At 34.5% G+C, this 15,725-nt stretch overlaps 2 protein-coding genes across 5 annotated transcripts; both read right to left on the bottom strand.

Annotated features, from left to right (window-relative positions):
- Positions 1 to 863: 863 nt before the first annotated feature.
- On the bottom strand, positions 864 to 7,377 carry RUS5 (root UVB sensitive protein (Protein of unknown function, DUF647)). 4 transcript variants are annotated; one of them, XM_023661370.2, is made up of 15 exons: positions 7,069 to 7,377; positions 6,716 to 6,775; positions 6,170 to 6,324; positions 5,077 to 5,177; positions 4,871 to 4,929; positions 4,606 to 4,652; positions 4,451 to 4,529; positions 4,288 to 4,360; positions 4,005 to 4,094; positions 3,485 to 3,544; positions 3,270 to 3,383; positions 3,053 to 3,113; positions 1,559 to 1,671; positions 1,241 to 1,333; positions 864 to 1,148 (listed from the first exon to the last, which is right to left on the bottom strand). In XM_023661370.2, the coding sequence occupies exons 1-15, from the start codon at positions 7,224 to 7,226 to the stop codon at positions 927 to 929; spliced, it is 1,485 nt and encodes a 494-aa protein (XP_023517138.2). In that variant the 5' UTR covers positions 7,227 to 7,377; the 3' UTR covers positions 864 to 926. The 4 variants fall into 4 exon arrangements, 3 of the variants coding, with proteins under 3 accessions (XP_023517138.2, XP_023517137.2, XP_086976229.1); XM_023661369.2 differs by having other exon boundaries at positions 1,559 to 1,677; positions 7,069 to 7,376; XM_087120103.1 differs by lacking the exon at positions 3,270 to 3,383 and having other exon boundaries at positions 1,559 to 1,677.
- Positions 7,378 to 9,649: 2,272 nt separating this feature from the next.
- On the bottom strand, positions 9,650 to 14,250 carry LOC111782286 (putative envelope ADP,ATP carrier protein, chloroplastic). Its single transcript, XM_023663137.2, has 10 exons — positions 13,800 to 14,250; positions 13,262 to 13,318; positions 12,466 to 12,528; positions 12,292 to 12,348; positions 12,114 to 12,197; positions 11,317 to 11,385; positions 11,132 to 11,244; positions 10,853 to 11,022; positions 10,637 to 10,715; positions 9,650 to 9,965 (listed from the first exon to the last, which is right to left on the bottom strand). The coding sequence occupies exons 1-10, from the start codon at positions 14,160 to 14,162 to the stop codon at positions 9,854 to 9,856; spliced, it is 1,167 nt and encodes a 388-aa protein (XP_023518905.2). The 5' UTR covers positions 14,163 to 14,250; the 3' UTR covers positions 9,650 to 9,853.
- Positions 14,251 to 15,725: the final 1,475 nt, after the last annotated feature.

Here is a 15,725-nt window from a genome sequence, read left to right as displayed (position 1 = left end):
TATATGAAGGTTATTACAACGGTTAAAACTAAAGAAAAGCATTCCAACTTCCTTTGCTAAATTTTTTAATTTAATCTAAATATTCTCTATATTAACAATTATTATTCATAGAAAATGATGTATACTTCTCTTTAAACACATTTCAAAGGAGACTGCTCACTAAAATTTCTCAAAACATATATACATCATCTCTTACAATAAAAAAATGAGACAAGAATGGTAAGTAATACCTAAACTTTTTGTACTTATTAGATGCATACAAAACAAAATGTTTGTCTAATAACTTGCATATACATGTATAACAACAAAAGCAAGATAAGTATATATGGTAGGGGAAATCCCGTTTCCATCCTCGACTAGAATGCAAGAATCCCAGTTTTAACTTCTAATTTGTAGGTCAATGATATATGTTTTAATCAATTGAGTTTATGTTCAAGTCGGTGATATTAGATATTTTTAAATTTTAAAGGCTTATTAGACTCGACAAAGTTGATGGTATAAATTTGTAATTTAATAAAAAGAAAATGGGATGAGGCATCGAATTAGATCACACAAAATTGACCAAGACCATATTTCCAAGAAATGGGGTTCTGAAAAGATCTCAATACTGATATATCGTTTCCTATCAAAATAGGAACATATATGGTCGGCACCTATGCCCCTAGTATTTCATCCATGGCACCTATGCCACTAGTATTTCATCCATGGCACCTATGCCCCTAGTCTTTCATCCATGGCACCTACGCCAATCCTAATTCTTCCTTCTAACCAATAATTCTTCCTTAGACTTGTTATTAAGAATTTGGTCGACAAAATTTAGAGGGGTAGAGGTAGGATGTTGATTTTAAGTGTAATAGTAGAGATGCAGAAACTTCTCAAATTTATGAACCCTTGAAACCTCGAAGATCCAATAAGTACAAGATTAATTAACAAAAATCGATTAGGACGTTGTTTGGTACCTTCAAACTCAATTGATGTGTATCCCATCCACCTCCCTCCAACAGTTGCATAAAGTCATTAAACTTATCTTCCATTTCCGATAGGCTTCGTGCAAGCTGATCGACAACGCCCTCCGTGCTATCCCAGTGCTTGTCCAGCCAGTAAGTCTGCCAAATACTTCGTAAGACTGACATGCTAGAGGCACCCACCTGCATAGAAGTTCTTAGGAGTTAGCCACTAGCCAGTACATTACAAGCAAATAATCCTCAAAATTTTTCATGAGAATTGGTTTCATGAATACCTTAAAGGAAACAAATACTTTTAAGTCTTTGCCTTGTGAGTTCAGCATGAGGATGTATTTCTCATTGGCATATAATTTCAGAAGTTTCATCACCTACGCAGGGAAAATAGTTCAAATTGATGCTTTTCTTGACAAATGATGGAATGGTAAATGCAGCTATCATCATAAACCAAACCGAACCAAATCACCCCACTTTTAAGACCTCAAGCAACATTTCAAGTTGCTTTCCATCTGTGTTGTACATTCTACAAAAGAAAATTTGGCACGAATATACTGAAGCTAATTGATGTGGGAGGGGAGTGAGGAGTAGAAGAATACCGTGGAAGACGATCTATCACCACCCATCATCTCCTCCAATGATACACCAAAGATAATTGATGGCCTGGTAAATCTTTCCCACACTAATATGTTCTCTTGGCTGTTGCAGTCAACTGTTCCTGAAAGAAAGCTACTGACATGTCGATCATACTTGTAGTATGTATAATAAATAACTTGCCGGTGCAGGAGAAAAGTTGGGTTGTTTTAGCAATGCTGCAGAGAAGAATGAGGCAACCAAAAAGCTTTTGAAAACCAAATGTCGATGTCAACAATAGACTATAGGAAAAGAAACAATGTGAATTATAGAATTAATCATCGAAACTGCGAATATCACCAAATAGAAACGGTAAAAACAAGAGGGGAAAAAAAAACGGGCATACTATAGGGGAGGGGACGATTTTAAGGGTTCTCCAGAAAAATGGCACAGGCGTGTAAAGAAAGAGTCAATGATAAATTAACAAAAGCAAGATCCAGCCACAATGCATCATTCTTTCATATCATAATATATTCATACACAGCTAAAAGACCCCTCACCATCTGTCAATAAATAAATAACCATTATATTAAAAAAGATACGACAACAATCTCTAATCACAAAATGACCAGGGTTTTTCAAAAGTGGGGGTTTTCTTACTTTTTTTTTTAAATGGTGAATTTTCCTCTTGATCCCTGCCATAAAATAACACCAAACCCCTAAAACGTCCAACTTTCAGCTTTTCCTCTCGAACAGTTCAGTAGCTATTATTGCTCTCTACCCCTTTCAATTGTTCTTCATTGTTGCATTGGTTCTCCATCTTTGATTTAGGGTTATATTGTTCATACCGTCGATTCCATTTCTGAAATTTAGGAGGGTTTTGAAAACTAGGATTGTAAGCTGAACCAACACGAACCATCTTTGAAATTTGATTATTGTATAATAGTGAGGAAGTTGTCAAATGTTTGAAATACAACAAAAATAAAAACATGGCTAATCCATTGCTCAAACAATGACAAAAACCACTTATATATACCGATAAACAAAATTTGACAACTTTCCCATTTATTAGACAACAAACAAATTCCAGAGACGATTCATGTTGGTTTGACTAACAACCCTAGTTTTCTAAACCTCCTAAATTTTAGAAATGGAGTCGACAATATGAACATACCTTCAATCGAAGATGGAGAAGCAAAGAAACAACGAAGAATGGTTGAAAATGGTAGAGAGCAAGAACAGTTGCTGAAACATTTGAGAGAAAGACAGAGAGTAGAGAAAGTCTGAAGTCTGACGTTTTATGTTATTTTAAAAACAAGGGCAAAAGGGAAATTTCACCACTGAAAGAGAAGAAAAACCATTTTTGAAAAACCAGGTAATTTCTTTTATAGAGTTTTCTCTTCTCAGGTTAGTTTCAGCAATTTCCTCATTCTTATCTTTAATTAAACACTTGGGTCAATTTATGTCAATCATGTCTTAAATTTCTCTTAGACAACACAGACAGCCTGAATATCAATTACCTGGAACTTTGTTGTGCAAAATGTGAGCCCTTACTAGAATACGAGCACGCTTCAGATTTATCTGTTAGTAAAATAAAATAATAACTTAGTACTGAGATACACTTCAATGTATCAGGAGAATAATTTTATTCCCATATACTTCCCAAACCAGAAACGAAACCTAACGAGTACATTTCTGTATGTACACAATATACAATGACTCTTGCCATGCCCTTACGGTGTTAAAATGCAAGACAGCAAGTGATTGGTATCGAAACCAAAGATGCAGAAGTCGCATGCTTAACCATGTCAATGATAACACTGAATGTGAATTTACAAGTCCTGGTGTATCCTAAGTTGACAACAAGAAAGACAATTAGTTCAGCAAATCATGCAGTCATTGGTTTCGAATGAGATTACATTCTGAAAGATACAAATTTTTACAAGATATACCAAGATTAGGATGCCAAGGGCGAGACCGAGTAGCTGTGCAACTACTTCCCAAACTTCTTCCTGATACATTGAAGTAAGGAATGAGTAGCAAAACTTTGGGAAAAATATCTGAAAATAATATGGAACATCTCTATTCCTAATTCCCTTGTAATTATAATATGCCAGGAATCAGGAAGTTGACTAATGTGAGTGAGCTTTGAATTATATAGTTTATGCTTTTCCTAATTGGACTGCCAAATATGTCCTGTGAAAATCTCATCCACTACTTCCCTAGTCTCTATACCTTCTGTTACATTCTTAGCAAACTTTATAACAATGAAAACCGGATGTTTAAATTTAGGATTCCATGACTGAGATGTCGAATGCCTCCTTGTGCCTCTTTGTATAGATGTATAGATAAAATGTGAAGACTTTTGCATCCTAAATTATTTCGATAGCAAAAATATGCAGTTTATGTATAAACATAATATTCAGATATGAATTTTGCATGATGAAGACATTAGAAAGGATTAGTGTATACCTTTGCTGCTATTTCTCCCAAATTTCCTGAAATTGCAAAATGGCTTTGAATAACTCGAAATGAAGGATCTTTCAGTCCTCTTGCAACAGCCTACATAGTTTCAGAATCAGAATGGACACCAATTATTACTGTTAGCAGACGTTTCAAACTCCAATCATCAAGAAGTTTCCTTCAGTTTAAGAAACTAATGATAAATGCATAATTATTAACAACATGGTCTTTTTATGATTTTCTACATAATTTGCAATCATAAAACAGAAACACCACTAGTACTGTAAAATACCTTGGTAAGATTTCCAAGAGAAGCCAATGGTAGAAAATAGCTTGGATACAGTGGAGTAGCAAGATCAAAGATGCTGTGCATCACAGGCAATTACAATTAAGGTTTTACAATTTTAATAGTAAATCAACAATTTCATTGTCAAATAGAGCTTGGAAAATGGCACCTTCCCCCACTGCCAATGAAGTCTGCGTACATGCGCCATTGTTTTGGATCATCATCAAAAAGATTACCAAACCGTCCACCTGGAAAGGATGGCAACACTCACTGAAAAATTCAATATAACCTTCCATATTTTTAGATCTCTTTATGATTCCAGACCAATGAATAAGCGTCCAACAGCTCCAATGCCATCCTTGGAGACCCATCTGCGTAGTCAATAAAATAACGTACATTAGAGTCTATTACAAGACTGTAGTGGCATACAATAGTTTGATTTTTTTTTTTAAACAATAAACCAATGATTGCATAGGGTACAATACATGCCAAAAGATTGTGCAAAGCGTCCATTATTACATAGACAAAGTTCAAAGACAAATTGCTCACGGAGGATGCCTAAAGAAATGTTATGGGAAAACTTAGAAACCTGATGGCAGCAGCAGATGCAGCTGCAGTAGTTCCAGAGAAGGAGCCTATACCAACTGCCTGCAAATAGTCAATAAAAGAGTGGAATAAATACTGTTAAGGACCTTTTCTTTTCCTTCTTGCTAAGAGAACCACTATAATAGAATGAAACTGTACCTTTAGCAATATTTATCAATTAAGTTGAATTCTAGTTTCTTAATTATCTACCTTTAGTAGACTGGATGTGACCAACGTATGGCAGATCCATCCAGTAACATTAGTGGGGAACTGCAGTATCATGTACTGCAAGTAATCGTCAGACACTGATTCTGCAATGAAAACAATATAATTGTAAGAGAGCAGGTATAACGAAATACTGCCAGAAATTTTTTTGAGATATTACATTTGTTAATCATATGCTCATAGTTTCTTAGGTCAGTGATATTTACCCCCATCCCAAATGCTCATCGGCCACATGATATAACTAGGAAGACTAAAATCTAGTGGGTCGGTATTGTTGCAGCCTTGATTTGAATAATATGTACAGAAATGAAGAGATTTTAAAATATCTAGATTAATGCAAAAGATGGAGAGTTTAGAGTTCCTTTTCTAATTGGTGGGAATCCAGAGACGGATAAAGAGGAAAATTTATTGTTCTTATTTTATTACTTTATTAGGTAAGAAACCGTACTTTTATGGAGAGAAATGAATGAAAATACAAGGATATACAAAAACCAAGCCCCAACCAAATCGGAGTCCAAACCATAACTACAGAAACTACAATCCAAAAAAAAAAAAAAAAGGAAAAACAAACAAGATCAATCTCATAATTACAGAACGGCCTAGCGACCGACACTCACACGGAGGCAATAAATCTAGCCGCCTCCCACACCTCCTTACACGATATCTCTATCTCTCAAAAGATTATCTTGTTCCTCTCAAGCCAAATGCACCACAAAATGACAAAGAAACTCAAGAACAACACTTAACCCTTCTCCCAAAAAGGATGATTTGGAAGCACCTCCTCCATCATAGATCTACCATCTCTATTCCTAGCTCCACAAACATCAAACAATCTCATCCACGGACTCCAGAGGGATTGAGCAAACTGATAATTCTAATCTTTGCTAGATTGATGTACGTGATATAGAAACAAAGAAGGTTAAAAAAGAAAATAACCCAATTAGAAAAACGGAATACATCTAATTGAATGAATCAACGTAGAAACCAAATATTCTGGCTTGGAAACATCAATTAACAAAAAAGTTGAACGAAGAAATTATTAAGTGAGAAAGGAAAAGAATCTACGGATTATAGGTACCTGGGAATCCCGAAGGTAAGATAAAATCTTTTATCACATCTGGAAGCCAGGATAATTTTGTTTCTGAAAATTGAGACCCTTCGAACCCCTTGGATGTCGAAGATGTTTGTTCGTCAAGAAAAGTTTGCAACTGTAGGTTATCATCTAGACAATACCTGTTCATGGAATCAAAATTTCCCGAATTGAAGATCTTGTTGAAGCTCTTGGAAGTAGAAAACGATGCAGTTCTCAAAGTATATAAACAATGCTGATTACGTTTACAAGATCTTTAATTATCTCTATTATCCCTTCTTCCGGCAGTAAGTAACTCTCAACTATCAGCTTTATCCTGAAAGAAACTCGAACCTCTATCCTCAGAAAGCTAATGGCGTAGTTTTTCATTCACATGAAATGAATCCAACATATAGATTGCCTCAATAGAGTGATATTAACAGAAGTACAAAACCATAGCAATACGAACGTGAATATATTATCTCTACTAAAAAAATTTTAGGAATTAGATAAACAGATACACAAAAAGTGCATTCTAAGGCAAATATCACCGACTTCTTCACAGCGCTGTTTCCGTATTTCTCGACTAAGATTACTCGCCGCTGGCTGTGTCCTCTGCAACAAGATGAAAATAAAAATAATACAATCAGATGGAATACTACTGGTAGCATTATCACTGTCGGAGTAACAAAAAACCGCTTCCTCTAAATTGATATTTTCTTTCGCCACTTAGATAGCAAGACATATCATTTTCCGCTCAGTACAGAAGGAAATTGATCAAGACGTCAAGACATTTCAGGAAGCAAAGATAGATCAAATACAAAACTATGTTCCACATTTTTTCATCCATGAAATCCACCAGTTTACAAGATAACAAAACGGAAGAATGCAAAAGAAAAATCTCGTACCTGCCACAATCAACGCCGTTCTTTTCATCGTTTCCTCCACCACGAAAGTCAGTTTGGTTACAGAAAATCTGACGACGACTTCGCAGTCTTCCACTGTGAATCAAACTCGAAGACTCAAACGCACAAGTAGGCAATGAGAGCTGCACAGCGCTAGACATGCGGAGAGAAAGCGCTTTCAGAAGTCAAGCGACGTGATAGAGCTTCTTTCTTCAACTCCGTAGGCGTAAACTACAAACGAACGATTGCACTGTGGCAGAGAGATTCTGTTGGTGGTTGTCTGGTTGGTCATTTGCCGCGCGGCCATTGGGGAAGATGACCTCTCTATCCTATTTCTCCGGGCCTATCGGCCCATCTCCTAATTGGACAGCAACATAGCCCAAATGATATAATGGGCTCATAGATTTCCGGCCCAATCTCTCTATAAAATGATTTTTTAATAACACTATTTTCTAAAAGTAAATTGAATACATCATTAATTAATTGTTTTAAACTAACTATTCATAAATTAGAAATAAAAATAAATTATTGTAGCCACATATATCAGGTTGTTTTGTCAAGGTTGTTTTGTCATGAACAGTATCTTATTTTTCTTCAATTTTCATTTAATAGCTTTTATTGGTAGTTGATAGTTGAACTACACTACTTTTGATTATATTTTTAGATGTTTTAGAGGTATGTAATATTCAAGTTAAAAAATCACGGTTGAATTCAAAAATCTTGAAACCCTTTTGGTGTTATTTTTGTTTTTCAAATCTTACTTTACATTTGAAGTTAATCGATTCATTGGATGAGTTATTATCAAGCTAGTTCTTGAGTGAGTCGTCTTAGAATCTAAGAGTGACCATCATAGATTCTAAGTTCGATCTAAGAGTTATTTATCTTTATTTGTAAACGTTTGCAAGGATCCTAAGAAGGCATTTAGCTTTGCAAATCCAACAATTTTTTTTAGTCTCTCTCACTTTTGATAATGTTGATTAAAAAAAAAAAATGTTTTTAATTAATTCAATATTTTTGGAGCAATTTTTATTTTTAAAAAGCAACTTTTTATCCCATAAAATTACTTAATAAACTGTTAAAATAAAAAAATTGATTTGGTTAAAAAGAAACATTTTTCAGAAATTATTTCGAATATTATGAACCGATGTTTATTTATTTTAATTTATAAAGCTCTAACAAGATTAGAGTTATATTTAAAATTTTGGAATAAAATAAATATAATGTAAAAATTACAAATAAATAATTGAAAAGATATATAGCCAAATAATTATTTTATTCCTTCTCTTTCATCATCAAAAGTTCAACAAATATCCTGCTTCGATCTAAGGGAGATGCTGTTCTTGGAATTTTGGATTCTCTCATTAAACTAAAGGACTTGATTAAGGCCTGTTTTGATCATCTTTAATTTAAGCGTTTTTAAAAGAGCATTTTCAATTAAGCAATCTGATAAATAAAATATTAAAAAAAAAAAAAAAAACACTTACTCTATATCTACTCAAAAGTATTTAAACAAATAAAATATATAACAAAAACACTTCCGCTGTATCTACTCAAAAGTATTTAAATAAACTAATATATTTAAATGTGTAGTTATAACAATATGTGTCAAATCACCGATTAGAGAGGAAAACGACATCGGTTGGAGAGAAGAACTTTGAGGGAAAGTTCGAAAAGAAAAATCCAAAAGAAGACAATATCTGCTAACAAAGCTTGGGCCATTACAGATAGTATCAAAGCCAGCCACCGAATGGTGTGCCAACAGAGTATACTGAACCCCAAAGGGGGTTAAATTGTTAGATCTCATATTGATTAGAGAGAGGAACGAGTGCTAGCGAAGACACTGAGACACAAAGAGGTGGATTGTGAGATCTCACATCGATTGGAGAAGGAAACAAAACATTCTTGTTAAGGGTGTGTAAACCTTTCCCTAGCATATGCATTATAAAAATCTTGAGGGGAAGTCCGATAAGAAAAAAATCCAAAAAGAACAATATTTGCTAATGGTGGACTTGAGCTATTATAATATGACTAACCCGCTAACCCGCTATATTCAACCGCGGTTGTTGGAGTGGTCGCTTCTATTAAAAAAAAAAGTTCAAATTAAACCAAACCGACCCAAAATGCTCTAAAAAGTTCAATATGGCTCTCTCAATTGACTTTGCACCTGCATAAAAAGAACCCAAAACCACACATTCTTTTGAAAAACAATGGCAAGAAACATGATTTCCTGCATTGTAGAAGTGATTTAACACCACAAACTCCTTCCTTTTAGGATTATATCTGGCACATAGCCTCAAGTATGGAACTTCAAGACAAGGCAACACTGAACTTGCTATTCCAAACATTTTCGTTTAAAATTATACTCAACTCGAGAATAGGTCGGTCTAAGTCGAAAGCACACGAGTTTCTCAGACTCCAGCAGTCAAAAGAAAAGATCAGGCCTATGAAAAGTTCTTGGAGAATAGGATTTCCAGCTTCTCAAATTTCATCTCATAGATGCAGAAATGAATGCTTAGTAGAACATGATGTACTTTATCATTGAAGACATCTAAAACTAAACCATATGTTGGAAGGCAGGCCAAACTTGGGAAACTAACTTAATTAAAACAAGTATACAATTAAAGAACACAGCTCAAGAACAGATACTAGTATCTAAAAAATTTCTAGCCTAATCCTTTAGCATACACCAAAAATATTAGCTTTTCCTAGATACGCATTTCTCTCACAAAATTGGATATGCAGTAAACAATGACTACAGACACTAAAATGAGACAAACTTCAGGATCGTTCAATTACTTGTTTGGGATTTCTTCTCGCGATTATCTTTAACTATTTGCTCGAACTCCTTTTTACTCATAGCTACGACACCCTTGAGATAGTCGAACACCGTAAGCCTGATGCTGCAGCATAAGAAATGAAGTAAAGAATCAATAGCTTGGACAGTACATACAGACGGACAATTACAAGCGAGAAATTAATTCAATCAAGTTGCATAGGTGTATATGACCATCAAGGGAAGTAAAGGTTTACTAGCTCATAGCTGCATGTGATGGTAACGCCAGTAAAAAAGCTTAATCACTCCCAAAAAATTAATAATAATAATAATAATAAAGAAGAAAGAAAGAAAGAAAAAGAGAGGGCATCATATTAGTATTGATCATCAATGGTAATCAGTTCTCAAAACCTCGGTTCAAATGGGCTACAAGCAAGCTTTAAAAACAAGGCCCCTAGATCCATGCCTGACTTTGGCATATGGAGCAAATCAGTGGGGGATTATACATCATGGTACCATTATCCCTTGAATAGAAATTATGTCATTCAACAGATTAAATCCTCATAACATGGACTTCCCATTCTCAGAAACAAAAAAACAATATCAGATAAATACTCTGGACTTTCAAATATCAAAATCACGAAGAAAGTAGACGTTTAAAATTCATGGCAAAAATTCATTGTGAGTGCATACTGCATGTTCAATTCAAGGGAAACAATAAAATGCATACTGGGTAGAAACATCCTTATATGGAGCGGTGGAAGCATTTATAAGTACACAATAGGAGAGAATGCCAACCTACTGGCTGGAAGGGTTTTCAAAGCATTTGCAACAAAACCCCTGTACAAGCCAACGACTCCATCTTGTTCAACGATACCTGCATCAGAGATGTCAACCAAGATGATTCTTTCCACCAAATTTCAACTCTTTATATTAACAAATCAATGTCTATGCAAAGCTTTAAAAGATAAGTTTCATTCCTGCCTTCCATTTAACTAATGCCCATTCCATTACCTGAGAACGCTTCCAAAACTGTCTTGTAAGGTGTGCCCCTCATTTGCATCTGTCTTCTCACAGTGTCCAAAGGATAACACGTTAGTGTAGCACAGGAAGCTGATATCAAGGCACTTAGTAGAGATGTTTGAGGTCTCTTTTGAACATTCTCAGGTAAAGATTTCTTCAATCTGTATGTAAAAAGAAAAAGGAAAAAAAAAAAAGAAAAAAAAAAAGAACTATTTATATCAGGTCTTAAATTCCATGCAATGGTACATAGGGAAGCTCCGATGAACTCACAAGTCAAACATGCAGAAGTTTACAGCAATGTAAGGAGCTATGCTAATAAGGGAAGGTCCAAGACCATAGTAGAATGATGCAATGCCTTCCTCTTTTAGCATATTCAAGGCAACCTGAAAATGATACAGTTTTCATCTTGATATGGAATTTAACTCTAATAATTGGAACAGGCTAGTTAATAATACCTCAGACATAGTTCGATAACCTGGTTCAACTGCCAACCGTAACCTTAGTACATCTAGTGGGTATGTAATCTACAAGAAAACAAATAGCACCATCTAGAAAAATTGTAATGATATATCACAATGAATGAGATAACAAAATGGAGAAGATAAATAAATCTATTTTTAACTCCGTAGGTTGAATTAATTAAAATTCTTATCTAATAATTATATCAATTAAAACCGTAAACATTCATAAGTTAATTAATTTTAGAACTTTTTATTACGATTTCATTTAATTTTAAATCTGTTAATGCTAATCTCCACGTGTGTAAACTTTCGACAAAGATTTAACATAATATTAGAGGAAAATGTTATCCAAATTGGTAGTAGCGGTTTTTATTAATATGAGCAATTTTTCATCCTCTTTTTTTCTCTACTTATTTAGGAAGAATTACATGCTAACTTTTCTTCCTACCATCATAGGGTTTTGGGGGGAAAATATTTTTATTTAGGCATTTTTTGAGTTAATTTTAAATGGAATCAAGTGAAAATAGTTATAAATAGTATACTTTTTTATCAATAAAAAAAAAGATAAATCTAATTTTAAGGATTTAATGGATACAACTATATTTAATAGTTTAGAATTTTAATTGTTCAACATGCAAAATTAGGAGTATAAATTGATTTTCCCTTCATTTTATATGTATTACCAGAACATAGGCATTGATTTTTTTTGGAATGCATGGATATCAACGTCAAGGATATTACTGATGTCCGAAGATACAAAAGCAGAGCATAATTGTGGGGGCATTTCTTACAAAAGTAGATGTCATGCCAGCACAAGCACCTGCAGCAAGTCTTCCACGCACAGATAGCTCATCATCTTCCCCCTTAAAGAGTTTCTGTCAGTTCAGAAATTAGAAAACGCATAAGAACCAAATGTAACGAAGTGGGTGTTATGCAACATTTAAAGCTTCCTTGTAGTATAGGACATACCTTGTACATTTCATAAGAAAAAAGCTGGACAGCGCTATAAGGTATAACTCGTATGACCTGAAATATTCGAAAAGGAACTATGACGAAATCATAACTCAATATCTTCATCAGTACAGCAGAAGAAAGTCAGATTTTACACCACCAAGAACCAGCAGGTAATTTTAGAACAAATACCTGAGGGAGATTGCCTTTCCAGTAACCTTTAACTCCTTCATTCTGACCTATAGCTGTTATAGCCTGCAGTTAAACGTAAGTTAGGACAAACCATGCAAACATGAGGATTTTTTCATAATGATAGAAGATAACATATGAACCTAGTGAACAACATAACTCCGAATTTAGTGTTTTTTTTTCTCTGCCATTACTATCAATTTATAATTGGAAATTTAGAATAAATTTGAGATAGTGTGCCTCTTCCCCATTCTCAACCGTGAATGCCCTACCTATGCCACTGGTTTATCCATTCTTACTCTTTCAGTTGCCAGAATTTGGATCAAATATGTTCCAAGCTCACTGATTAAGATGTTGCAATCCTCTAAAACAAACGTCATAAGAGTCAATTTAACTAGGATTGAAAAGGGGTCTTCCATACTCTCTTTAGGAGATAAGAATAGGACAATGGTCCTAAATGAGTTTCGTCACTGCAAATTAGCAATACCAAGTGGCAATAATCCACGGATTTCAACATGCAAATTGGGAAAAAGATCTTCATTTTCCAACTAACTACGTGACACCCTAAATTATTCCTAATGTTCATCATCTACTTGCTACGTTTTAGCTCGAGGTGCTCCCAGACAACATTAGGCTTGGCTATTTGAAAGTTTTAAGCCATAAATTCTAGCAATCCCACAAGTATCATCACGTTATAATGCTACAAGTCTACAACAGCATATGGGGAACGCAAGAGGATCAATAACGTGTGAGAAACTCTGCCTCCAAAGCTATAAACAACAACCATCCTTAGCCATACCTCGATGAAACCAATTGCTTTCTTAGTGCCTTCTTGCGCCACTCGTACACCATGAGTCTGCAAGTAAGAAAAAAAAAAAAAAAATTCGAACTATCAAGTGAAAATTTAATATAAAAATGATAGCACGAGGTTCTATGTTCAAGTTACCCATGCTATTCTTATCTCACTACGCATTAGTAGCCCACATATTAAGATTCTAAGACCTCAAACATTTGACTCTACGTAACCCCAACTCAAATAAAATTATGTCCCACACGAATGAACTCAACAAAAGCAAATAGTTTCGAATTGGTCAATTTTGCAAGACAGTAGAAAATTAGCAGTTCCCTTTCGTCATGCAAGAAGCAATTCGATAATCAGGTCAAAAAGCCTCTGGAATTAAAAAATTAGGCGTACAGGATACAATTGACGGTGTTAATACGAGACTAACCTTATTCAAGAACGAGCAAAAAGATGAACTAAACAAAAACAGAAAACAACGACGCCATTAGCCTCGAAGATAACCGCAAGCAAAACATGAAAACAGTTCATAACAAACCTGCATAAGAAGCTTGATGCGGTCGAGAGGAGCCGTCATGGTCTTCGCAAAAGCACCGGCGATGGCGGCTGCGGTAAAGACCGCGGCCTTGTCGGGCACCAAACCAAGTAAAGCCTGTGGATGCGTGAGTAGCTGAGATAGAGACGGAGCGAACTCGTGTTGGTCTCTCTTTTCCACAACCGAAACGCACGCAAATTTGCATCGAAGGCGACGGCAATCGGCCACCGGCATAGGGGAGAGCTGAGCGTTATTGCTCCATAATCCATCGGAGAAATCAGGCGGAGATTGAAGAGAGGCTCTGAGGGTTGGGATATTCCGCCATACCAATGCAGCGTTGCCTTCGTTTGTCGCGGGTTTCGCCATGGTAGAGAGATCTGTTTATTGAAGAGGGAGCATGAAAAGGATAAGGTACGCGGGAGGGACAACAAAATGGAAATTTGTTTTCAATTTTTTGGAGCGATTCAATTGATATATCTCCTTCCAAATATAAAAAAAAATAATAATGATTATATATCCACCATTATTATTTCTTTTAATTGAATTAAAATTTAAATGCTAACTTAATAAAAAAATAATAATCCACAATTTTCAACTTTTAATTTAAAAATATTCATAAACTTTTAGAACTAATCTTTAAATAAAGAAAAAAAATTCATTGCTAATATTTTGTTTTAAATTTTTTATTAATGTCTTTCAAATTTTTTAAAAAATTCAAAAATATCATTTACCGTTAGAGTTAGTATTATATTTAAAGCAACATTAATAATAAAAATATTTTTTTTAGATAAATTGTAAAATTCAATGGTATTTTTATTAAAAATTAAATTAATATAAAATTTTATGCTAATTAATTTATAATTTAACATTTTGGAGTAATTTTAAATACAAAAAATTGATTTTAAACTAGTAATGTGACGATGATTCCATCGTGGTATTAAATTAGATATAAGATATTTAACGATTGCGTCCCAACCAACTCAAATATGGGTATAAAGTCATCTTTTTATTCATTAAAATTATAATCATCTTTATAAAAAAAAAAACCACGAAACTTCGAAAAATGCCACAGAGAGGAGAGAGAAAACCCATCGAAAAAATGCGCATAATCGGGTGAAGAAGAAGGATCCATTGGAGCTGAGTCCACCCGAACCGAATACTCGAGGCCCAAACCACCCTTGGTCCAACCCGCATTTAACTTGAGGCTCAAGTCCAACAGCCTACATTGATCTAGCCCGCAGACGCAACCTGCACCCACTCTCCAACCAAAACCCAATCTAGCCTAGTAGCCACGGTTCATCTCAACGAATTCGAGACCAGATGATATGGAATGGAAATCACTACAACGGGAGTAAGATTCAAATTACCTTGTTGATCGAATATCTCAAGGCAAGAATATTGTTTGAGATTCGAATCACTTCACAAGCAAGATCGATCATGTCTAGCTTGAATGATTCTTGTCTATTTAGTATCTCAATGCAAGAACACTTATTTGACATTCGAATCACTCCACAAGCAAGATTGATCAAGTCGAGCTTGAGTGATTCTGCATACAACCTAAACTGCATAGAATTGGAAAGAAACTTAACCATTGGCTAAAAAAAAAAAAAAAAAAAAAAGCACAAATGCTCCTATTAATATATTTTCCAAATCTCCCTACAAATACAACATACATGTCTTTATATAGCCTCAAAATGAAACTACTAAAGGCCGTCCAGAGTTGTAATATTCATACTTAGGAGGCATAATTAACCATGATGTAATTGTAAAATTAAAAGTCTTTAAATACATTAATGAAATACAATAAATCTAAATTACTCTAAATTGTAATCCACCCAAAATTTATAACATGAAACTTCATTCTTCTTCGATGTGACATGAATGGAAATTTCTTTTGATAATTTCAACAATATTTTCTTCACATTTTCA

Source organism: Cucurbita pepo, chromosome 19 (genome assembly GCF_057944985.1).
Source record: "Cucurbita pepo subsp. pepo isolate OVF chromosome 19, ASM5794498v1, whole genome shotgun sequence".
Lineage (NCBI taxonomy): Eukaryota > Viridiplantae > Streptophyta > Magnoliopsida > Cucurbitales > Cucurbitaceae > Cucurbita > Cucurbita pepo.
This window is presented reverse-complemented; position numbering and strand designations above follow the sequence as displayed.